General features: G+C 45.8%; 1 protein-coding gene across 1 annotated transcript in view; it reads right to left on the reverse strand.

The window, feature by feature from the left end:
• The window catches only part of LOC124020266 (LIM and calponin homology domains-containing protein 1-like), a gene marked incomplete at its 3' end in the record, with an annotated part of 72,181 nt that overhangs the window by 42,334 nt on the left and 5,670 nt on the right, over positions 1–24,177 (reverse strand). Inside the window, exons 2-5 of the mRNA XM_046335613.1 lie at positions 14,015–14,085; positions 13,802–13,871; positions 6,036–6,142; positions 221–251 (exon numbers count right to left, since the gene is read on the reverse strand). Of these exons, the coding sequence (XP_046191569.1) occupies positions 221–251; positions 6,036–6,142; positions 13,802–13,871; positions 14,015–14,085 (279 nt within the window). The remainder of the gene's footprint in view (positions 1–220; positions 252–6,035; positions 6,143–13,801; positions 13,872–14,014; positions 14,086–24,177) is intronic.

Consider the following 24,177-nt stretch of genomic DNA (forward strand, 5'->3'; position numbering starts at 1 on the left):
TGTAATTAAGACCTAGATGGGGGGGTGTTGTCAGAGAGAGGGAGAGAGAGGCAGACCTGGCTCTCAAGAGAAGACAGGCGATGTGTAACTCTGCCCACAAAAAGTTTGTGAGTGTAATGTTTACTGTTCATTTCACTTTTGTTTATTATCTATTTCACTTGCTTTGGCGATGTTAGCATATGTTTCCCAAGCCAATAAAGCCCTTAAATTGAATACTTACATTCTTCAGTTTTCTACTGCATTCTGAGTCCCTGAAGAGAAAAGGAGAGGAGAGGTCACTTTCAGTCTGTCAACTCGGTACAACAAATGTATGGTGAGTTTGCAGGCTAGCGCCCTCTACTGGTGGGGCAGGTGCTTCTACACCTTCTACTGAGGGCCAACGGACACCGTGCCTCACCTACTGAGGGCCAACGGACACCCTGCCTCACCTACTGAGGGCCAACGGACACCGTGCCTCACCTACTGAGGGCCACCGGACACCGTGCCTCACCTACTGAGGGCCAACGGACACCGTGCCTCACCTACTGAGGGCCAACGGACACCCTGCCTCACCTACTGAGGGCCAACGGACACCGTGCCTCACCTACTGAGGGCCAACGGACACCGTGCCTCACCTACTGAGGGCCAACGGACACCCTGCCTCACCTACTGAGGGCCAACGGACACCGTGCCTCACCTACTGAGGGCCACCGGACACCGTGCCTGAGTGGAGAACAGGTGCAGTTAATACAGGTAATGAGTGGAGAACAGGTGCAGTTAATACAGGTAATGAGTTCAAACAGGTGCAGTTAATACAGGTAATGAGTGGAGAACAGGTGTAGTTAATACAGGTAATGAGTGGAGAACAGGTGCAGTTAATACAGGTAATGAGTTCAAACAGGTGCAGTTAATACAGGTAATGAGTGGAGAACAGGTGCAGTTAATACAGGTAATGAGTTCAAACAGGTGCAGTTAATACAGGTAATGAGTGGAGAACAGGTGCAGTTAATACAGGTAATGAGTGGAGAACAGGTGCAGTTAATACAGGTAATGAGTGGAGAACAGGTGCAGTTAATACAGGTAATGAGTGGAGAACAGGTGCAGTTAATACAGGTAATGAGTGGAGAACAGGTGTAGTTAATACAGGTAATGAGTGGAGAACAGGTGCAGTTAATACAGGTAATGAGTGGAGAACAGGTGCAGTTAATACAGGTAATGAGTGGATAACAGGTGTAGTTAATACAGGTAATGAGTGGAGAACAGGTGCAGTTAATACAGGTAATGAGTGGAGAACAGGTGCAGTTAATACAGGTAATGAGTGGAGAACAGGTGCAGTTAATACAGGTAATGAGTTCAAACAGGTGCAGTTAATACAGGTAATGAGTGGAGAACAGGTGTAGTTAATACAGGTAATAAGTGGAGAACAGGTGCAGTTAATACAGGTAATGAGTGGAGAACAGGTGCAGTTAATACAGGTAATGAGTGGAGAACAGGTGCAGTTAATACAGGTAATGAGTTCAAACAGGTGCAGTTAATACAGGTAATGAGTGGAGAACAGGTGCAGTTAATACAGGTAATGAGTGGAGAACAGGTGCAGTTAATACAGGTAATGAGTGGAGAACAGGTGCAGTTAATACAGGTAATGAGTGGAGAACAGGTGCAGTTAATACAGGTAATGAGTGGAGAACAGGTGCAGTTAATACAGGTAATGAGTGGAGAACAGGTGTAGTTAATACAGGTAATGAGTGGAGAACAGGTGCAGTTAATACAGGTAATGAGTGGAGAACAGGTGCAGTTAATACAGGTAATGAGTGGAGAACAGGTGCAGTTAATACAGGTAATGAGTGGAGAAGGTGCAGGTGCAGTTAATACAGGTAATGAGTGGAGAACAGGTGCAGTTAATACAGGTAATGAGTGGAGAACAGGTGCAGTTAATACAGGTAATGAGTGGATAACAGGTGCAGTTAATACAGGTAATGAGTGGAGAACAGGTGCAGTTAATACAGGTAATGAGTGGAGAACAGGTGTAGTTAATACAGGTAATGAGTGGAGAACAGGTGTAGTTAATACAGGTAATGAGTGGAGAACAGGTGCAGTTAATACAGGTAATGAGTGGAGAACAGGTGTAGTTAATACAGGTAATGAGTGGAGAACAGGTGCAGTTAATACAGGTAATGAGTGGAGAACAGGTGCAGTTAATACAGGTAATGAGTGGAGAACAGGTGCAGTTAATACAGGTAATGAGTGGAGAACAGGTGTAGTTAATACAGGTAATGAGTGGAGAACAGGTGCAGTTAATACAGGTAATGAGTGGAGAACAGGTGTAGTTAATACAGGTAATGAGTGGAGAACAGGTGCAGTTAATACAGGTAATGAGTGGAGAACAGGTGCAGTTAATACAGGTAATGAGTGGAGAACAGGTGCTGTTAATACAGGTAATGAGTGGAGAACAGGTGCAGTTAATACAGGTAATGAGTTCAAACAGGTGCAGTTAATACAGGTAATGAGTGGAGAACAGGTGCAGTTAATACAGGTAATGAGTGGAGAACAGGTGCAGTTAATACAGGTAATGAGTGGAGAACAGGTGCAGTTAATACAGGTAATGAGTGGAGAACAGGTGCAGTTAATACAGGTAATGAGTTCAAACAGGTGCAGTTAATACAGGTAATGAGTTCAAACAGGTGCAGTTAATACAGGTAATGAGTTCAAACAGGTGCAGTTAATACAGGTAATGAGTGGAGAACAGGTGCAGTTAATACAGGTAATGAGTGGAGAACAGGTGCAGTTAATACAGGTAATGAGTTCAAACAGGTGCAGTTAATACAGGTAATGAGTTCAAACAGGTGCAGTTAATACAGGTAATGAGTTCAAACAGGTGCAGTTAATACAGGTAATGAGTGGAGAACAGGTGCAGTTAATACAGGTAATGAGTGGAGAACAGGTGCAGTTAATACAGGTAATGAGTGGAGAACAGGTGCCGTTAATACAGGTAATGAGTGGAGAACAGGTGCAGTTAATACAGGTAATGAGTGGAGAACAGGTGCAGTTAATACAGGTAATGAGTGGAGAACAGGTGCAGTTAATACAGGTAATGAGTGGAGAACAGGTGCAGTTAATACAGGTAATGAGTGGAGAACAGGTGCAGTTAATACAGGTAATGAGTGGAGAACAGGTGCAGTTAATACAGGTAATGAGTGGAGAACAGGTGCAGTTAATACAGGTAATGAGTGGAGAACAGGTGCAGTTAATACAGGTAATGAGTGGAGAACAGGTGCAGTTAATACAGGTAATGAGTGGAGAACAGGTGCAGTTAATACAGGTAATGAGTGGAGAACAGGTGCAGTTAATACAGGTAATGAGTGGAGAACAGGTGCAGTTAATACAGGTAATGAGTTCAAACAGGTGCAGTTAATACAGGTAATGAGTTCAAACAGGTGCAGTTAATACAGGTAATGAGTGGAGAACAGGTGCAGTTAATACAGGTAATGAGTGGAGAACAGGTGCAGTTAATACAGGTAATGAGTGGAGAACAGGTGCAGTTAATACAGGTAATGAGTGGAGAACAGGTGCAGTTAATACAGGTAATGAGTGGAGAACAGGTGCAGTTAATACAGGTAATGAGTGGAGAACAGGTGCAGTTAATACAGGTAATGAGTGGAGAACAGGTGCAGTTAATACAGGTAATGAGTGGAGAACAGGTGCAGTTAATACAGGTAATGAGTGGAGAACAGGTGCAGTTAATACAGGTAATGAGTGGAGAACAGGTGCAGTTAATACAGGTAATGAGTGGAGAACAGGTGCAGTTAATACAGGTAATGAGTGGAGAACAGGTGCAGTTAATACAGGTAATGAGTGGAGAACAGGTGCAGTTAATACAGGTAATGAGTGGAGAACAGGTGCAGTTAATACAGGTAATGAGTGGAGAACAGGTGCAGTTAATACAGGTAATGAGTGGAGAACAGGAGGGCTTCTTAAAGAAAAACTAACATTGCTGAATCACCAGGCAACAAACAGAAGGAAGGGGAGGACTAACAACCCAACAAGGACAACAACAAGAATTAGGACATAGATGAACACGAAAACCAACAGAGGGAGAAAGAGGAAGGATTTCTGAGGGACAGTTCAGGCCTTGATAGGGAGAGGAGGGGTTTCTGAGGGACAGTTCAGGCCTTGATAGGGAGAGGAGGGGTTTCTGAGGGACAGTTCAGGCCTTGATAGGGAGAGGAGGGGTTTCTGAGGGACAGTTCAGGCCTTGATAGGGAGAGGAGGGGTTTCTGAGGGACAGTTCAGGCCTTGATAGGGAGAGGAGGGGTTTCTGAGGGACAGTTCAGGCCTTGATAGGGAGAGGAGGGGTTTCTGAGGGACAGTTCAGGCCTTGATAGGGAGAGGAGGGGTTTCTGAGGGACAGTTCAGGCCTTGATAGGGAGAGGAGGGGTTTCTGAGGGACAGTTCAGGCCTTGATAGGGAGAGGAGGGGTTTCTGAGGGACAGTTCAGGCCTTGATAGGGAGAGGAGGGGTTTCTGAGGGACAGTTCAGGCCTTGATAGGGAGAGGAGGGGTTTCTGAGGGACAGTTCAGGCCTTGATAGGGAGAGGAAGGGTTTCTGAGAGGTTTCTGAGGGATAGTTCAGGCCTTGATAGGGAGAGGAAGGGTTTCTGAGGGACAGTTCAGGCCTTGATAGGGAGAGGAGGGGTTTCTGAGGGACAGTTCAGGCCTTGATAGGGAGAGGAGGGGTTTCTGAGGGACAGTTCAGGCCTTGATAGGGAGAGGAGCGGTTTCTGAGGGACAGTTCAGGCCTTGATAGGGAGAGGAGGGGTTTCTGAGGGACAGTTCAGGTCTTGATAGGGAGAGGAGGGGTTTCTAGAGGACAGTTCAGGCCTTGATAGGGAGAGGAGGGGTTTCTGAGGGACAGTTCAGGCCTTGATAGGGAGAGGAATGGTTTCTGAGGGACAGTTCAGGCCTTGATAGGGAGAGGAGGGGTTTCTGAGGGACAGTTCAGGCCTTGATAGGGAGAGGAGGGGTTTCTGAGGGACAGTTCAGGCCTTGATAGGGAGAGGAGGGGTTTCTGAGGGACAGTTCAGGCCTTGATAGGGAGAGGAAGGGTTTCTGAGGGACAGTTCAGGCCTTGATAGGGAGAGGAGGGGTTTCTGAGGGACAGTTCAGGCCTTGATAGGGAGAGGAGGGGTTTCTAGAGGACAGTTCAGGCATTGATAGGGAGAGGAGGGGTTTCTGAGGGGTTTCCGAGGGACATTTCAGGCCTTGATAGGGAGAGGAGGGGTTTCTGAGGGACAGTTCAGGCCTTGATAGGGAGAGGAGGGGTTTCTGAGGGACAGTTCAGGCCTTGATAGGGAGAGGAGGGGTTTCTGAGGGACAGTTCAGGTCTTGATAGGGAGAGGAAGGGTTTCTGAGAGGTTTCTGAGGGACAGTTCAGGCCTTGATAGGGAGAGGAGGGGTTTCTGAGGGACATTTCAGGCCTTGATAGGGAGAGGAGGGGTTTCTGAGGGCAGTTCAGGCCTTGATAGGGAGAGGAGGGGTTTCTAGAGGACAGTTCAGGCCTTGATAGGGAGAGGAAGGGTTTCTGAGGGACAGTTCAGGTCTTGATAGGGAGAGGAGGGGTTTCTGAGGGACAGTTCAGGCCTTGATAGGGAGAGGAAGGGTTTCTGAGGGGTTTCTGAGGGACAGTTCAGGTCTTGATAGGGAGAGGAAGGGTTTCTGAGAGGTTTCTGAGGGACAGTTCAGGTCTTGATAGGGAGAGGAAGGGTTTCTGAGGGACAGTTCAGGCCTTGATAGGGAGAGGAAGGGTTTCTAGAGGACAGTTCAGGTCTTGATAGGGAGAGGAAGGGTTTCTGAGGGACAGTTCAGGTCTTGATAGGGAGAGGAGGGGTTTCTAGAGGACAGTTCAGGCCTTGATAGGGAGAGGAAGGGTTTCTGAGGGACAGTTAAGGCCTTGATAGGGAGAGGAAGGGTTTCTGAGGGACAGTTAAGGCCTTGATAGGGGCCTAGTTATATACTGTGTATATTTATATATACGCACGCACACACGTTTCTCTCTCTAACCTGAGGTTGGCTTGTATGGAGGTGTCCTGAAGGTCTCCCGGATTAAACAGCTGGGAACCTTTCAGACCCAACTCCTCACAGCCTCTGAGGAACACTGACAGGTTGTCCTGGGGATGGGGGAGGAGGGAGAGGAGGGGGGAGGAGGGAGAGGAATGGGGAGGGAGGGGGGGAGGAGGGAGAGGAATGGGGAGGGAGGGGGAGGAGGGAGAGGAATGGGGAGGGAGGGGGAGGAGGGAGAGGAATGGGGAGGGAGGGGGAGGGAGGGAAAGGAATGGGGGGGGATGGGAGGGAGGGGGAGGGAGGGAGGAGGGAGAGGAATGGGGAGGGAAGAGGGAGAGGAATGGGGAGGGAGGTGGGAGGAGGGAGAGGAATGGGGAGGAGGGAGATGAATGGGGAGGGAGGGAGGGAGAGAAATGGGAAGGGAGGGAGGAGGGAGAGGAATGGGGAGGAGGGAGAGGAATGGGAGGGAGGGGGAGGAGGGAGAGGAATGGGGAGGGAGGGGGAGGAGGGAAAGGAATGGGGAGGGGTGGGAGGGAGGGGGAGGAGGGAGAGGAATGGGGAGGGAGAGGAATGGGAAGGGAGGGAGGAGGGAGAGGAATGGGAAGGGAGGGAGGAGGGAGAGGAATGGGAGGGGGAGGGAGGAGGGAGAGGAATGGGAGGGAGGAGGGAGAGGAATGGGAGGGAGGGGGGAGGGAGGAGGAAGAGGAATGGGAGGGAGGGGGAGGGAGGAGGGAGAGGAATGGGGAGGGAGGGGGAGGAGGGAAAGGAATGGGGAGGGAGGGGGAGGAGGGAAAGGAATGGGGAGGGGTGGGAGGGGGAGGAGGGAGAGGAATGGGGAGGGAGAGGAATGGGAAGGAGGGAGGAGGGAGAGGAATGGGAGGGGGAGGGAGGAGGGAGAGGAATGGGAGGGAGGAGGGAGAGGAATGGGAGGGAGGGGGAGGGAGGAGGGAGAGGAATGGAGGGAGGGGGAGGGAGGAGGAAGAGGAATGGGAGGGAGGGGGAGGGAGGAGGGAGAGGAATGGGGAGGGAAGAGGGAGAGGAATGGGGAGGGAGGTGGGAGGAGGGAGAGGTATGGGGAGGAGGGAGGGAAGAGGGAGAGGAATGGGGAGGGAAGAGGGAGAGGAATGGGGAGGGAGGGAGAGGAATGGGAGGGAGGGGGAGGAGGGAGAGGAATGGGGAGGGAGGGAGGGAGGGAGGGAGAGGAATGGGAAGGGAGGGAGGAGGGAGAGGAATGGGGAGGGAGGGGGAGGAGGGAAAGGAATGGGGGGGGATGGGAGGGAGGGGGGAGGAGGGAGAGGAATGGGGAGGGAGAGGAATGGGAAGGGAGGGAGGAGGGAGAGGAATGGGAAGGGGAGGGAGGAGGGAGAGGAATGGGAGGGAGGGGGAGGGAGAGGAATGGGGAGGGAGGAGGGAGAGGAATGGGGAGGGAAGAGGGAGAGGAATGGGGAGGGAAGAGGGAGAGGAATGGGGAGGGAAGAGGGAGAGGAATGGGGAGGGAAGAGGGAGAGGAATGGGGAGGGAAGAGGGAGAGGAATGGGGAGGGAGGGAGGGAGAGGAATGGGAGGGAGGGGGGAGGGAGAGAGGAAAAGAGAGTAGAGGTTTAGTTTATTACTAGTATTGCAGTAGTAGTGTAGCAGTATAGCAGTAGTATTGTAGTAATATAGTAGTATAATACTGACCAGTCCAGCAATGGGCATAGGCAACACTATTAGTGTGGGGGCTGTGCTTTGGCAAAGTGGGTGGGGTTATATCCTTCCTGTTTGGCCCTGTCCGGGGATGTCCTTGGATGGGGCCACAGTGTCTCCTGACCCCTCCTGTCTCAGCCTCCAGTATTTATGCTGCAGTAGTTTATGTGTCGGGGGGCTAGGGTCAGTTTGTTATATTTGGAGTACTTCTCCTGTCCTATTCAGTGTCCTGTGTGAATCTAAGTGTGCGTTCTCCAATTCTCTCCTTCTTTCTTTCTCTCTCTCTGAGGACCTGAGCCCTAGGACCATGCCCCAGGACTACCTGACATGATGACTCCTTGCTGTCCCTAGTCCACCTGGCCGTGCTGCTGCTCCAGTTTCAACTGTTCTGCCTTATTATTATTCGACCATGCTGGTCGTTTATGAACATTTGAACATCTTGGCCATGTTCTGTTATAATCTCCACCCGGCACAGCCAGAAGAGGACTGGCCACCCCACATAGCCTGGTTCCTCTCTAGGTTTCTTCCTAGGTTTTGGCCTTTCTAGGGAGTTTTCCTAGCCACCGTGCTTCTACACCTGCATTGCTTGCTGTTTGGGGTTTTAGGCTGGGTTTCTGTACAGCACTTTGAGATATCAGCTGATGTACGAAGGGCTATATAAATACATTTGATTTGATTTAGTGTAGTATTAGTGCAATATTAGTGCAGTATTAGTGCAGCATTAGCATAGTATTAGTGTAGTATTAGTGCAGTATTGGTGTAGTATTAGTGTAGTATTAGTGTCGAATTAGTGTAGCATTAGTGTAGTATTAGTGTATTAGTAGTGTTGTATTCGTGTAGCATTAGTGTGGTATTAGTGTGGTATTAGTGTAGTAGTAGTGTTGTATTCGTGTGGTATCAGTGTAGTACTAGTGTAGTATTAGTGTGGTATTAGTGTAGTAGTAGTGTTGTATTCATGTGGTATCAGTGTAGTACTAGTGTAGTATTAGTGTGGTATTAGTGTAGTACTAGTGTAGTATTAGTGTGGTATTAGTGTAGTACTAGTGTGGTATTAGTGTAGTAGTAGTGTTGTATTCATGTGGTATCAGTGTAGTACTAGTGTAGTATTAGTGTGGTATTAGTGTAGTACTAGTGTGGTATTAGTGTAGTAGCAGTGTAGTATTAGTGTGGTATTAGTGTAGTACTAGTGTAGTATTAGTGTGGTATCAGTGTAGTACTAGTGTAGTATTAGTGTGGTATTAGTGTAGTACTAGTGTTGTATTCATGTGGTATCAGTGTAGTACTAGTGTAGTATTAGTGTGGTATTAGTGTAGTACTAGTGTGGTATTAGTGTAGTAGTAGTGTTGTATTTGTGTGGTATCAGTGTAGTACTAGTGTGGTATTAGTGTAGTAGTAGTGTTGTATTTGTGTGGTATCAGTGTAGTACTAGTGTAGTATTAGTGTAGTAGTAGTGTAGTATTCGCGTAGCATTAGTGCAATATTAGTGCAGTATCAGTGTAGCATTTGTGTAGTACTAGTGCAGTATTGGTGTAGTATTAGTGCAGTATTAGTGCAGTAGTAGTGTAGCATTAGTGTAGTATTGGTGCAGTAGCCTGGTTCCTCTCTACCCAGTACAGCCTAGTTATTGGTTAGGTAACGTTAGTATAGTACCAGAAGACTGGCCACTCTTCAGAGCCTGGTTCCTCTCTACCCAGTACAGCCTAGTTATTGGTTAGGTAACGTTAGTATAGTACCAGAAGACTGGCCACTCTTCAGAGCCTGGTTCCTCTCTACCCAGTACAGCCTAGTTATTGGTTAGGTAACGTTAGTATAGTACCAGAAGACTGGCCACTCTTCAGAGCCTGGTTCCTCTCTACCCAGTACAGCCTAGTTATTGGTTAGGTAACGTTAGTATAGTACCAGAAGACTGGCCACTCTTCAGAGCCTGGTTCCTCTCTACCCAGTACAGCCTAGTTATTGGTTAGGTAACGTTAGTATAGTACCAGAAGACTGGCCACTCTTCAGAGCCTGGTTCCTCTCTACCCAGTACAGCCTAGTTATTGGTTAGGTAACGTTAGTATAGTACCAGAAGACTGGCCACTCTTCAGAGCCTGGTTCCTCTCTACCCAGTACAGCCTAGTTATTGGTTAGGTAACGTTAGTATAGTACCAGAAGACTGGCCACTCTTCAGAGCCTGGTTCCTCTCTACCCAGTACAGCCTAGTTATTGGTTAGGTAACGTTAGTATAGTACCAGAAGACTGGCCACTCTTCAGAGCCTGGTTCCTCTCTACCCAGTACAGCCTAGTTATTGGTTAGGTAACGTTAGTATAGTACCAGAAGACTGGCCACTCTTCAGAGCCTGGTTCCTCTCTACCCAGTACAGCCTAGTTATTGGTTAGGTAACGTTAGTATAGTACCAGAAGACTGGCCACTCTTCAGAGCCTGGTTCCTCTCTACCCAGTACAGCCTAGTTATTGGTTAGGTAACGTTAGTATAGTACCAGAAGACTGGCCACTCTTCAGAGCCTGGTTCCTCTCTACCCAGTACAGCCTAGTTATTGGTTAGGTAACGTTAGTATAGTACCAGAAGACTGGCCACTCTTCAGAGCCTGGTTCCTCTCTACCCAGTACAGCCTAGTTATTGGTTAGGTAACGTTAGTATAGTACCAGAAGACTGGCCACTCTTCAGAGCCTGGTTCCTCTCTACCCAGTACAGCCTAGTTATTGGTTAGGTAACGTTAGTATAGTACCAGAAGACTGGCCACTCTTCAGAGCCTGGTTCCTCTCTACCCAGTACAGCCTAGTTATTGGTTAGGTAACGTTAGTATAGTACCAGAAGACTGGCCACTCTTCAGAGCCTGGTTCCTCTCTACCCAGTACAGCCTAGTTATTGGTTAGGTAACGTTAGTATAGTACCAGAAGACTGGCCACTCTTCAGAGCCTGGTTCCTCTCTACCCAGTACAGCCTAGTTATTGGTTAGGTAACGTTAGTATAGTACCAGAAGACTGGCCACTCTTCAGAGCCTGGTTCCTCTCTACCCAGTACAGCCTAGTTATTGGTTAGGTAACGTTAGTATAGTACCAGAAGACTGGCCACTCTTCAGAGCCTGGTTCCTCTCTACCCAGTACAGCCTAGTTATTGGTTAGGTAACGTTAGTATAGTACCAGAAGACTGGCCACTCTTCAGAGCCTGGTTCCTCTCTACCCAGTACAGCCTAGTTATTGGTTAGGTAACGTTAGTATAGTACCAGAAGACTGGCCACTCTTCAGAGCCTGGTTCCTCTCTACCCAGTACAGCCTAGTTATTGGTTAGGTAACGTTAGTATAGTACCAGAAGACTGGCCACTCTTCAGAGCCTGGTTCCTCTCTACCCAGTACAGCCTAGTTATTGGAGCCTGGTTCCTGGTTCCTCTCTACCCAGTACAGCCTAGTTATTGGTTAGGTAACGTTAGTATAGTACCAGAAGACTGGCCACTCTTCAGAGCCTGGTTCCTCTCTACCCAGTACAGCCTAGTTATTGGTTAGGTAACGTTAGTATAGTACCAGAAGACTGGCCACTCTTCAGAGCCTGGTTCCTCTCTACCCAGTACAGCCTAGTTATTGGTTAGGTAACGTTAGTATAGTACCAGAAGACTGGCCACTCTTCAGAGCCTGGTTCCTCTCTACCCAGTACAGCCTAGTTATTGGTTAGGTAACGTTAGTATAGTACCAGAAGACTGGCCACTCTTCAGAGCCTGGTTCCTCTCTACCCAGTACAGCCTAGTTATTGGTTAGGTAACGTTAGTATAGTACCAGAAGACTGGCCACTCTTCAGAGCCTGGTTCCTCTCTACCCAGTACAGCCTAGTTATTGGTTAGGTAACGTTAGTATAGTACCAGAAGACTGGCCACTCTTCAGAGCCTGGTTCCTCTCTACCCAGTACAGCCTAGTTATTGGTTAGGTAACGTTAGTATAGTACCAGAAGACTGGCCACTCTTCAGAGCCTGGTTCCTCTCTACCCAGTACAGCCTAGTTATTGGTTAGGTAACGTTAGTATAGTACCAGAAGACTGGCCACTCTTCAGAGCCTGGTTCCTCTCTACCCAGTACAGCCTAGTTATTGGTTAGGTAACGTTAGTATAGTACCAGAAGACTGGCCACTCTTCAGAGCCTGGTTCCTCTCTACCCAGTACAGCCTAGTTATTGGTTAGGTAACGTTAGTATAGTACCAGAAGACTGGCCACTCTTCAGAGCCTGGTTCCTCTCTACCCAGTACAGCCTAGTTATTGGTTAGGTAACGTTAGTATAGTACCAGAAGACTGGCCACTCTTCAGAGCCTGGTTCCTCTCTACCCAGTACAGCCTAGTTATTGGTTAGGTAACGTTAGTATAGTACCAGAAGACTGGCCACTCTTCAGAGCCTGGTTCCTCTCTACCCAGTACAGCCTAGTTATTGGTTAGGTAACGTTAGTATAGTACCAGAAGACTGGCCACTCTTCAGAGCCTGGTTCCTCTCTACCCAGTACAGCCTAGTTATTGGTTAGGTAACGTTAGTATAGTACCAGAAGACTGGCCACTCTTCAGAGCCTGGTTCCTCTCTACCCAGTACAGCCTAGTTATTGGTTAGGTAACGTTAGTATAGTACCAGAAGACTGGCCACTCTTCAGAGCCTGGTTCCTCTCTACCCAGTACAGCCTAGTTATTGGTTAGGTAACGTTAGTATAGTACCAGAAGACTGGCCACTCTTCAGAGCCTGGTTCCTCTCTACCCAGTACAGCCTAGTTATTGGTTAGGTAACGTTAGTATAGTACCAGAAGACTGGCCACTCTTCAGAGCCTGGTTCCTCTCTACCCAGTACAGCCTAGTTATTGGTTAGGTAACGTTAGTATAGTACCAGAAGACTGGCCACTCTTCAGAGCCTGGTTCCTCTCTACCCAGTACAGCCTAGTTATTGGTTAGGTAACGTTAGTATAGTACCAGAAGACTGGCCACTCTTCAGAGCCTGGTTCCTCTCTACCCAGTACAGCCTAGTTATTGGTTAGGTAACGTTAGTATAGTACCAGAAGACTGGCCACTCTTCAGAGCCTGGTTCCTCTCTACCCAGTACAGCCTAGTTATTGGTTAGGTAACGTTAGTATAGTACCAGAAGACTGGCCACTCTTCAGAGCCTGGTTCCTCTCTACCCAGTACAGCCTAGTTATTGGTTAGGTAACGTTAGTATAGTACCAGAAGACTGGCCACTCTTCAGAGCCTGGTTCCTCTCTACCCAGTACAGCCTAGTTATTGGTTAGGTAACGTTAGTATAGTACCAGAAGACTGGCCACTCTTCAGAGCCTGGTTCCTCTCTACCCAGTACAGCCTAGTTATTGGTTAGGTAACGTTAGTATAGTACCAGAAGACTGGCCACTCTTCAGAGCCTGGTTCCTCTCTACCCAGTACAGCCTAGTTATTGGTTATAACGGTATTACCAGAAGTAACGTACCCAGTACAGCCTAGTTAGTACCAGAAGACTGGCCACTCTTCAGAGCCTGGTTCCTCTCTACCCAGTACAGCCTAGTTATTGGTTAGGTAACGTTAGTATAGTACCAGAAGACTGGCCACTCTTCAGAGCCTGGTTCCTCTCTACCCAGTACAGCCTAGTTATTGGTTAGGTAACGTTAGTATAGTACCAGAAGACTGGCCACTCTTCAGAGCCTGGTTCCTCTCTACCCAGTACAGCCTAGTTATTGGTTAGGTAACGTTAGTATAGTACCAGAAGACTGGCCACTCTTCAGAGCCTGGTTCCTCTCTACCCAGTACAGCCTAGTTATTGGTTAGGTAACGTTAGTATAGTACCAGAAGACTGGCCACTCTTCAGAGCCTGGTTCCTCTCTACCCAGTACAGCCTAGTTATTGGTTAGGTAACGTTAGTATAGTACCAGAAGACTGGCCACTCTTCAGAGCCTGGTTCCTCTCTAGGTTTGTTCTTAGGTCCTTTCCTTTCTAGGGAGTTTTTCCTTGCCTCCGTGCCTCTACATCTGCATTGCTTGCTGTTTGGAGTTTTAGGCTGGGTTTCTGTACAGCACTTTGTGACATCGGCTGATGTAGAAAGGTGTTTCTAAACCATTTGATTTAGTGGTACTGACCAGTCCAGCGATGGGCGAGGGTAGTCTGTTGATTTTCTGGACCAAACCTGGTCTGATGGAACACAGTAACCTGGAAGAGACACACAGACAAATACTTCACTTCACTACACTCAGTATGTATGTGTGTGTGTGTGTGTGTGTTTAATGAGAGACAGTGGAACAGCAGAGGATTATGGGGATTTCAAAGGCGGAAGTGAGGTTACACAGACTCACTCGCAGAGCAGGATCCCGTTCTCCAGGCCGCTCCGGAAGTCCTTCTCACCGAAACTTTTTCCCGTCACCTCCTGGGGAGAACACACATCATCACGGTTCTATAGAGGTTCTAACCAGGTTATAAAAAGGTTCTAAAGAGGTTCTAGCCAGGTTCTAGCCAGGTTCTAAATAGGTTCTAAAGAGGTTCTAACCAGATTCTAAAGAGTTTCTAGCCAGGTTCTAGACAGGTTCTAAAGAGGTTCTAGCCAGGTTCTAGCCAGGTTCTAAAAAGGTTCAAACAAGGTTATAAAGAGTTTCTAACCGGCTTCTAAAATGTTCTAAAGAGGTTCTAACCAGGTTCTAAAGAGGTTCTAGCCAGGTTATAAAGAGGATCTAACCAGGTTATAAAGAGGGTTCTAACCAGGTTCTAGCAAGGTTCTAACCAGGTTCTAGCGAGGTTCTAACCAGCTTATAAAGAGGTTCTAACCAGGTTATAAAGATGATCTAGCCAGCTTAAAAGAGGTACTAGAGGTTCTAGCCAGGTTCTAAAAGGTTCTAAAGAGGTTCAAACAAGGTTATAAAGAGGTTCTAACCAGGTTATAAAGAGGTTCTAACCAGGTTCTAACCAGGTTAAAAAAGGTTCTAACCAGGTTATAAAAAGGTTCTAACCAGGCTAAAAATGGTTCTAACCAGGTTGTAAAGAGGTTCTAACCAGGTTCTAGCGAGGTTCTAGCGAGGTTCTAACCAGGTTATAAAGAGGGTCGCTCTGAAGTTACAAACGACCCAGATCGCATTCTGACACACTGGAGGCAATTATGAACGCACCCCTAGTTGTCAATCAAATGTATTTGGCATCGATCAAAGGGCAGGCAAGTTCCCATTCAGTTGTCAAAGCGTGGGTTGGGACAAGCATGCATTGGTGGGTAACCTCCATCGTTTATCAGTCCAATTTTGACAGCCAACGAGCTGGAAAAGTTTGAGAGGGTTGACCTAATGTTTCTTTGTTAGATATGAGTGCATCTTGCTCTGGCTAGCATAAGTTGTTGATCTGGTTGTTGTTGATGTGTATAACTGAGGGAGCGAGAGACCGCCTTTTCATGGTTGTTTAATCAATAGGACTGTTAAGTTCCCTAATGTAGGAGGACTCCCGTTGTATTTTTAAATATTTACAGAAATCTATTCAGGTGTATTTTGTGTCTTTTTTGTGAATGTGTTCTAATGATCTGAAGTCACGTTGTTGTTACTGCCTGTAAACACACAGTCCAGTTCATAGTGAATGATGGCAGGCCCTACTGTCTGGGAACAGTCCAGTTCATAGTGAATGATGTCAGGCCCTACTTCCTGTAAACACACAGTCCAGTTCATAGTGAATGATGACAGGCCCTACTGCCTGTAAACACACAGTCCAGTTCATAGTGAATGATGACAGGCCCTACTGCCTGTAAACACACAGTCCAGTTCATAGTGAATGATGGCAGGCCCTACTTCCTGTAAACACAGTCCAGTTCATAGTGAATGATGACAGGCCCTACTGCCTGTAAACACACAGTCCAGTTCATAGTGACTGACAGGCCCTACTGCCTGTAAACACACAGTCCAGTTCATAGTGAATGATGTCAGGCCCTACTGCCTGTAAACACACAGTCCAGTTCATAGTGAATGATGACAGGCCCTACTGTCTGGGAACAGTCCAGTTCATAGTGAATGATGACAGGCCCTACTGTCTGGGAACAGTCCAGTTCATAGTGAATGATGACAGGCCCTACTGTCTGTAAACACACAGTCCAGTTCATAGTGAATGATGACAGGCCCAGTCTACCAACGATAGACACTATTCTCCTGACTCAACATCCAACGATAGACACTATTCTACTGACTCAACATCCAACGATAGACACTATTCTACTGACTCAACATCCAACGATAGACACTATTCAACTGACTCAACATCCAACGATAGACACTATTCTACTGACTCAACATCCAACGATAGACACTATTCTCCTGACTCAACATCAGATTATTAACCCCAGTCTACCAACGATAGACACTATTCTACTGACTCAACATCCAACGATAGACACTATTCTCCTGACTCAACATCCAACGATAGACACTATTCTACTGACTCAACATCCAACGATAGACACTATTCTACTGACTCAACATCCAACGATAGACACTATTCTCCTGACTCAACATCCAACGATAGACACTATTCTCCTGACTCAACATCAGATTATTAACCCCAGTCTACCAATGATAGACACTATTCTACTGACTCAACATCCAACGATAGACACTATTCTCCTGACTCAACATCCAACGATAGACACTATTCTACTGACTCAACATCCAACGATAGACACTATTCTACTGACTCAACATCCAACGATAGACACTATTCTACTGACTCAACATCCAACGATAGACACTATTCTACTGACTCAACATCCAACGATAGACACTATTCTACTGACTCAACATCCAGCGATAGACACTATTCTACTGACTCAACATCCAACGATAGACACTATTCTACTGACTCAACATCCAACGATAGACACTATTCTCCTGACTCAACATCCAACGATAGACACTATTCTACTGACTCAACATCAGATTATTAACCCCAGTTTACCAACAAACCTGGATCTGTAGTGACGCCTCAACACTGCGATGCAGTGCCTTAGTCCGCGGCGCGACGAGGGAGGCCCAATCAAACATTATTTCATATAATAATTTTCTATAATCTATATTAATCAAATGTGTAATTATTGTACGGACTCTCTCTCCATTTAACTCTCCAGATTACACACACACACCCCCACAGAGATATTGCAGTTGGACATCTGAAGCTATTCCAATTAATCTCTGCAAGGACAGCTGTGACATCTGGCATGTAAAAAAAAAAACACACACACATTCACGCACGCACGCACGCACGCACGCACGCACGCACACACACACACACACACACACACACACACACACACACACCAGAGGTCTCTCTGTTCTAGAACACACGTCAGAGGTATCTATGTTCTAGAACACACGTCAGAGGTCTCTGTTCTAGAACACACGTTAGAGGTCTCTCTGTTCTAGAACACACGTCAGAGGTCTCTCTGTTCTAGAACACACGTCAGAGGTCTCTCTGTTCTAGAACACACGTCAGAGGTCTCTCTGTTCTAGAACACACATTTCTATGTGGCCGCTGTGCCATGCAGGGGGCGGGGCCTCGAGGAGACAAACTAACCTGAAAGGCTACTGCTGTTATGTTTCCTTGGACACCAATGTCACACACACACACACACACACACACACACACACACACACACACACACACACACACACACACACACACACACACACACACACCACACACACACACACACACACACACACACACACACACACACACACACACACACACACACACACACACACACACACACACAGACAGACACAGAAACAGACACAGACACACGAAAGAGAGGCAGCCTTACCAGTCATAAATAACTTGAGAATTAAGAAGAGAGAGACAGAAAGAGAGACAGATTGAGAGAGACAGGTGGAGAGAGATAGAGAGATATAGATGAGAGAGAGAAAGGGAGAGAAAGACAGAGAGAGAGACAGATTGAGAGAGACAGGTGGAGAGAGAGAGATAGAGATAGAGAGAGAGATAGAGAGATAGAGAGAGAGATATAGATGAGAGAGAGATAGAGAGAGAGAGAGAGATAGAGAGAGAGATATAGATGAGAGAGAGAGAAAGGGAGAGAAAGACAGGCACATACTATCTGATCCTGGAATATACCAGATCTGAGATCTGTCTTTGGCCTAATGAGCAGGAACCTGGACTTCACCAAAGAAATCAGAAATATAGACATTGTCATCCTACAAGAAACATGGTATAGAGGAGACAGACCCACTGGTTGCCCTCTAGGTTACAGAGAGCTGGTAGTCCCATCCACCACACTACCAGGTGGGTGGTATAGAGGAGATGGACCCACTGGTTGCCCTCTAGGTTACAGAGAGCTGGTAGTCCCATCCACCACACTACCAGGTGGGTGGTATAGAGGAGATGGACCCACTGGTTGCCCTCTAGGTTACAGAGAGCTGGTAGTCCCATCCACCACACTACCAGGTGTGAAACAGGGAAGAGGCTCAGGGATATGCTAATTTGGTATTGAGCAGACCTAACCCACTCTATTAAATTAGTCAAAACAGGAAATGTTTTACCTCTGGCTATAAATTAAAAAGGAAATGATCTCAACAGAGATAAATGTCCTCCTGTGTGCTACCTACATTTGAAGTCAGAAGTTTTTCAACCACCACACATTTCTTGTTAACAAACTATAGTTTTGGCAAGTCGGTTAGGACATCTACTTCGTGCATGACACAAGTCATTTTTCCAACAATTGTTTACAGACAGATTATTTCACTTATAATTCACTGTATCGCTATTCCAGGGGGTCAGAAGTTTACATACACTAAGTTGACTGTGCCTTTAAACAGCTTGGAAAATTCCAGAAAATGATTTCATGCCTTTAGAAGCTTCCGATAGGCTAATTGACATCATTTGAGTCAATTGGAGGTGTACCTGTGGATGTATTTAAAGGCCTACCTTCAAACTCAGTGCCTCTTTGCTTGACATCATGGGACAATCAAACGAAATCAACCAAGACCTCAGAAAATAAATTGTAGACCTCGACAAGTCTGGTTCATCCCTGGGAGCAATTTCCAAATGCCTGAAGATACCACGTTCATCTGTACAAACAATAGTACACAAGTATAAACACCATGGGACCAAGCAGCAGTCATACTGCTCAGGAAGGAGACGCGTTCTGTCTCCTAGGGATAAATGTTCTTTGGTGCGAAAAGTGCAAATCAATCTCAGAACAACAGCAAAGGACCTTGTGAAGATTCTGGAGGAAACAGGTACAAAAGTATCTATAGCCACAGTAAAATGAGTCCTATATTGACATAACCTGAAAGGCCGCTCGGCAAGGAAGAAGCCACTGCTCCAAAACCGCCATAAAAAAAGCCAGACTACGGTTTGCAACTACACATGGGGACGAAGATCGTACTTTTTGGAGAAATGTCCTCTGGTCTGATGAATCAAAAATAGAACTGTTTGGCCATAATGACCATTGTTATGTTTGGAGGAAATAGGGGGAGGCTTGCAAGCTGAAGAACACCATCCCAACCGTGAAACACGGGGGTGGCAGCATCATGTTGTGGAGGTGCTTTGCTGCAGGAGGGACTGGTGCACTTCACAAAATAGATGGCATCATGAGGTAGGAAAATTATGTAGCAACATCTCAAGACATCAGTCAGGAAGTTAAAGCTTGGTCGCATTTTTTTATTTTTTATTTTATTTTACCTTTATTTAACCAGGTAGGCCAGATCACCTTTATTTAACCAGGTAGGCCAGATCACCTTTATTTAACCAGGTAGGCCAGATCACCTTTATTTAACCAGGTAGGCCAGATCACCTTTATTTAACCAGGTAGGTTGAGAACAAGTTCTCATTTGCAACTGCGACCTGGCCAAGATAAAGCGAAGCAGTTTGACACATACAACAACACAGAGTTACACATGGAATAAACAAAACATACAGTCAGTAATACAGTAGAACAAAAGAAAACACAACGTCTATATACAGTGAGTGCAAATGAGGTAAGATAAGGAAATAAATAGGCCATGGTGGCGAAGTAATTACAATATAGCAATTAAACACTGGAATGGTAGATCGGCAGAAGATGAATGTGCAGGTAGAGATACATTTACATTACATTTAAGTCATTTAGCAGACGCTCTTATCCAGAGCGACTTACAAATTGGTGCATTCACCTTATGGCATCCAGTGGAACAGTCACTTTACAATAGTGCATCTAAATCTTAAAGGGGGGGGGGTGGTGAGAAGGATTACTTATCCTATCCTAGATACTGGGGTGCAAAGGAGCAGAATAAATAAATACCAGTATGGGGATGAGGTAGGTAGATAAATGGGCTGTTTACAGATGGGCTATGTACAGGTGCAGTGATCTGTAAGCTGCTCTGACAGCTGGTGCTTAAATCTAGTGAGGGAGATGTGAGTCTCCAGCTTCAGAGATTTTTGCAATTTGTTCCAGTCATGGGCAGCAGAGAACTGGAAGGAAAGACGACCAAACGAGGAATTGGCTTTCGGGGTGACCAGTGAGATATACCTGCTGGAGCGCGTGCTACGAGTGGGTGCTGCTATGGTGACCAGTGAACTGAGATAAGGCGGGGCTTTACCTAGCAGAGACTTGTAGATAACCTGTAGCCAGTGGGTTTGGCGACGAGTATGAAGCGAGGGCCAACCAATGAGAGCGTACAGGTCGCAGTGGTGGGTAGTATATGGGGCTTTGGTGACAAAACGGATGGCACTGTGATAGACTGCATCCAGTTTGCTGAGTAGAGTGTTGGAAGCAATTTTATAGATGACATCACCGAAGTCGAGGATCGGTAGGATAGTCAGTTTTACGAGGGTATGTTTGGCAGCATGAGTGAAGGATGCTTTGTTGCGATATAGGAAGCTGATTCTAGATTTAATTTTGGAATGGAGATGCTTAATGTGAATCTGGAAGGAGAGTTTACAGTCTAACCAGACACCCAGGTATTTGTAGTTGTCCACGTACTCTAAGTCAGAGCCGTCCAGAGTAGTGATGCTGGACAGGCGGGTAGGTTCGGGCAGCGATTGGTTGAAAAGCATGCATTTAGTTTTACTTGCATTTAAGAGCAGTTGGAGGCCACGGAAGGAGAGTTGTATGGCATTGAAGCTCGTCTGGAGGTTAGTTAACACAGTGTCTAAAGAAGGGCCAGAAGTATACAGAATGGTGTCGTCTGCGTAGAGGTGGATCAGAGAATCACCAGCAGCAAGAGCAACATCATTGATGTATACAGAAAAGAGAGTTGGCCCGAGAATTGAACCCTGTGGCACACCCATAGAGACTCAGAGGTCCAGAACACAGGCCCGCCGATTTGACACACTGAACTCTATCAGAGAAGTAGTTGGTAAACCAGGCAGTCATTTGAGAAACCAAGGCTGTCGAGTCTGCCAATAAGAATGTTGTGATTGACAGAGTGGGCCTTCAAATGGACAATGACCCCAAGCATACTTCCAAAGTTGTGGCAAAATGGCTTAAGGACAACAAAGTCAAGGTATTGGAGTGGCCATCACAAAGCCCTGACCTCAATCACATAGAAAATGTGTGGACAGAACTGAAAAAGTGTGTGTGAGCAAGGAGGCCTACAAATCTGACTCAGTTACACCAGCTCTGTCAGGAGGAATGGGCCAAAATTCACCCAACTTATTGTGGGAAGCTAACCGAAATGTTTGACCCAAGTTTTAAAAAATGTAAAGGCAATGCTACCAAATACTAATTGAGTGTATGTAAACTTCTGACCCACTGGGAATGTGATGAAAGAAATAAAAGCTGAAATAAATCATTCTCTCTACTATTATTCTGACATTTCACATTCTTAAAATAAAGTGATAAACCTAACTGACCGAATACAGGGACTTTTTACTAAGATTAAATGTCATGAGTTGTGCAAAACTGCGTTTAAATGTATCTGGCTAAGGTGTGTGTGTGTGTGTGTGTGTGTGTGTGTGTGTGTGTGTGTGTGTGTGTGTGTGTGTGTGTGTGTGTGTGTGTGTGTGTGTGTGTGTGTGTGTGTGTGTGTGTGTGTGTGTGTGTGTGTGTGTGTGTGTGTGAAGGTGGTGATTGACAAGATACCAAAGATACCATCATCATCCTCATGATCTCTGGTTGAGACAGGAAGTGTTGAACTAGCTGACTTCACTGAGTCGCTGTCCACCAATCAGATGGTGGAAAACAGGTTACCATGTAGATCTACTCACAATAACAAGACCCTCCCCCTCGACACACACAGAAGTCACTGATTGTAAACATCACAGAGAGAGCCATGTGCGTGAATACTAGTCCACATTTTCACTGCCATGGCTACCATCCGGAATCTCCTGGCTCTCGCCTGCGGGAGGCGGGGTTCTGGTGCATGCGTTCAGGGGGAACGGGTTTCTCTCACCAGGTGTCTTCAGACAAACCAAACATGGCCACCGAGAGGAACGGAGAGATACTATTCTAGTAAGTTCCATCCCTTAATAGATCATATTCCCTTAGTTTCACTCACACACACACACACACACACACACACACACACACACTTCATCACGCAGCAGTAATGTCCCACATTGTGCCTTCTAGTCAAGTTGTAACCGGACACCCTGCGAGACAACAGGTGACAGGGCAACAGTACATTTATAGGCTATCCCCTCAGTCCCAGGTCTCCAGTCCAGAACCCCCTACAGCAATATAACATTTATAACCCCCTACAGCAATATAACATTTATAACCCCCTACGGCAATATAACATTTATAGGCTATCCCCTCAGTCCCAGGTCTCCAGTCCAGAACCCCCTACAGCAATATAACATTTATAGGCCATCCCCTCAGTCCCAGGTCTCCAGTCCAGAACCCCCTACAGCAATATAACATTTATAGGCCATCCCCTCAGTCCCAGGTCTCCAGTCCAGAACCCCCTACAGCAATATAACATTTATAGGCTATCCCCTCAGTCCCAGGTCTCCAGTCCAGAACCCCCTACAGCAATATAACATTTATAGGCTATCCCCTCAGTCCCAGGTCTCCAGTCCAGAACCCCCTACAGCAATATAACATTTATAGGCTATCCCCTCAGTCCCAGGTCTCCAGTCCAGAACCCCCTACGGCAATATAACATTTATAGGCTATCCCCTCAGTCCCAGGTCTCCAGTCCAGAACCCCCTACAGCAATATAACATTTATAGGCTATCCCCTCAGTCCCAGGTCTCCAGTCCAGAACCCCCTACAGCAATATAACATTTATAACCCCCTACTGTCTAGAACCTCCTACTGTAATATAACATTTATAACCCCCTACTGTAATATAACATTTATAACCCCCTACTGTCTAGAACCTCCTACTGTAATATAACATTTATAACCTCCTACTGTAATATAACATTTATAACCTCCTACTGTAATATAACATTTATAACCTCCTACTGTAATGTAACATTTATAACCTCCTACTGTAATATAACATTTATAACCCCCTACTGTCTAGAACCCCCTACTGTAATATAACATTTATAACCTCATACTGTAATATAACATTTATAACCTCCTACTGTAATATAACATTTATAACCCCCTACTGTCTAGAACCTCCTACTGTAATATAACATTTATAACCTCCTACTGTCTAGAACCTCCTACTGTAATATAACATTTATAACCCCCTACTGTAATATAACATTTATAACCCCCTACTGTAATATAACATTTATAACCCCCTACTGTCTAGAACCTCCTACTGTAATATAACATTTATAACCCCTACTGTAATATAACATTTATAACCCCTACTGTAATATAACATTTATAACCCCTACTGTAATATAACATTTATAACTCCCTACTGTCTAGAACCTCCTACTGTAATATAACATTTATAACCCCCTACTGTAATATAACATTTATAACCCCCTACTGTAATATAACATTTATAACCCCCTACTGTAATATAACATTTATAACCCCCTACTGTCTAGAACCTCCTACTGTAATATAACATTTATAACCCCCTACTGTAATATAACATTTATAACCCCCTACTGTAATATAACATTTATAACCCCCTACTGTCTTGAACCTCCTACTGTAATATAACATTTATAACCTCCTACTGTAATATAACATTTATAACCCCCTACTGTCTAGAACCTCCTACTGTAATATAACATTTATAACCCCCTACTGTCTAGAACCTCCTACTGTAATATAACATTTATAACCCCCTACTGTAATATAACATTTATAACCTCCTACTGTAATATAACATTTATAACCTCCTACTGTCTAGAACCTCCTACTGTAATATAACATTTATAACCTCCTACTGTAATATAACATTTATAACCTCCTACTGTAATATAACATTTATAACCCCCTACTGTAATATAACATTTATAACCCCCTACTGTCTAGAACCTCCTACTGTAATATAACATTTATAACCTCCTACTGTAATATAACATTTATAACCCCCTACTGTAATATAACATTTATAACCTCCTACTGTAATATAACATTTAT

The sequence above is a fragment of the Oncorhynchus gorbuscha genome, unplaced genomic scaffold, assembly GCF_021184085.1.
Source record: "Oncorhynchus gorbuscha isolate QuinsamMale2020 ecotype Even-year unplaced genomic scaffold, OgorEven_v1.0 Un_scaffold_788, whole genome shotgun sequence".
Lineage (NCBI taxonomy): Eukaryota > Metazoa > Chordata > Actinopteri > Salmoniformes > Salmonidae > Oncorhynchus > Oncorhynchus gorbuscha.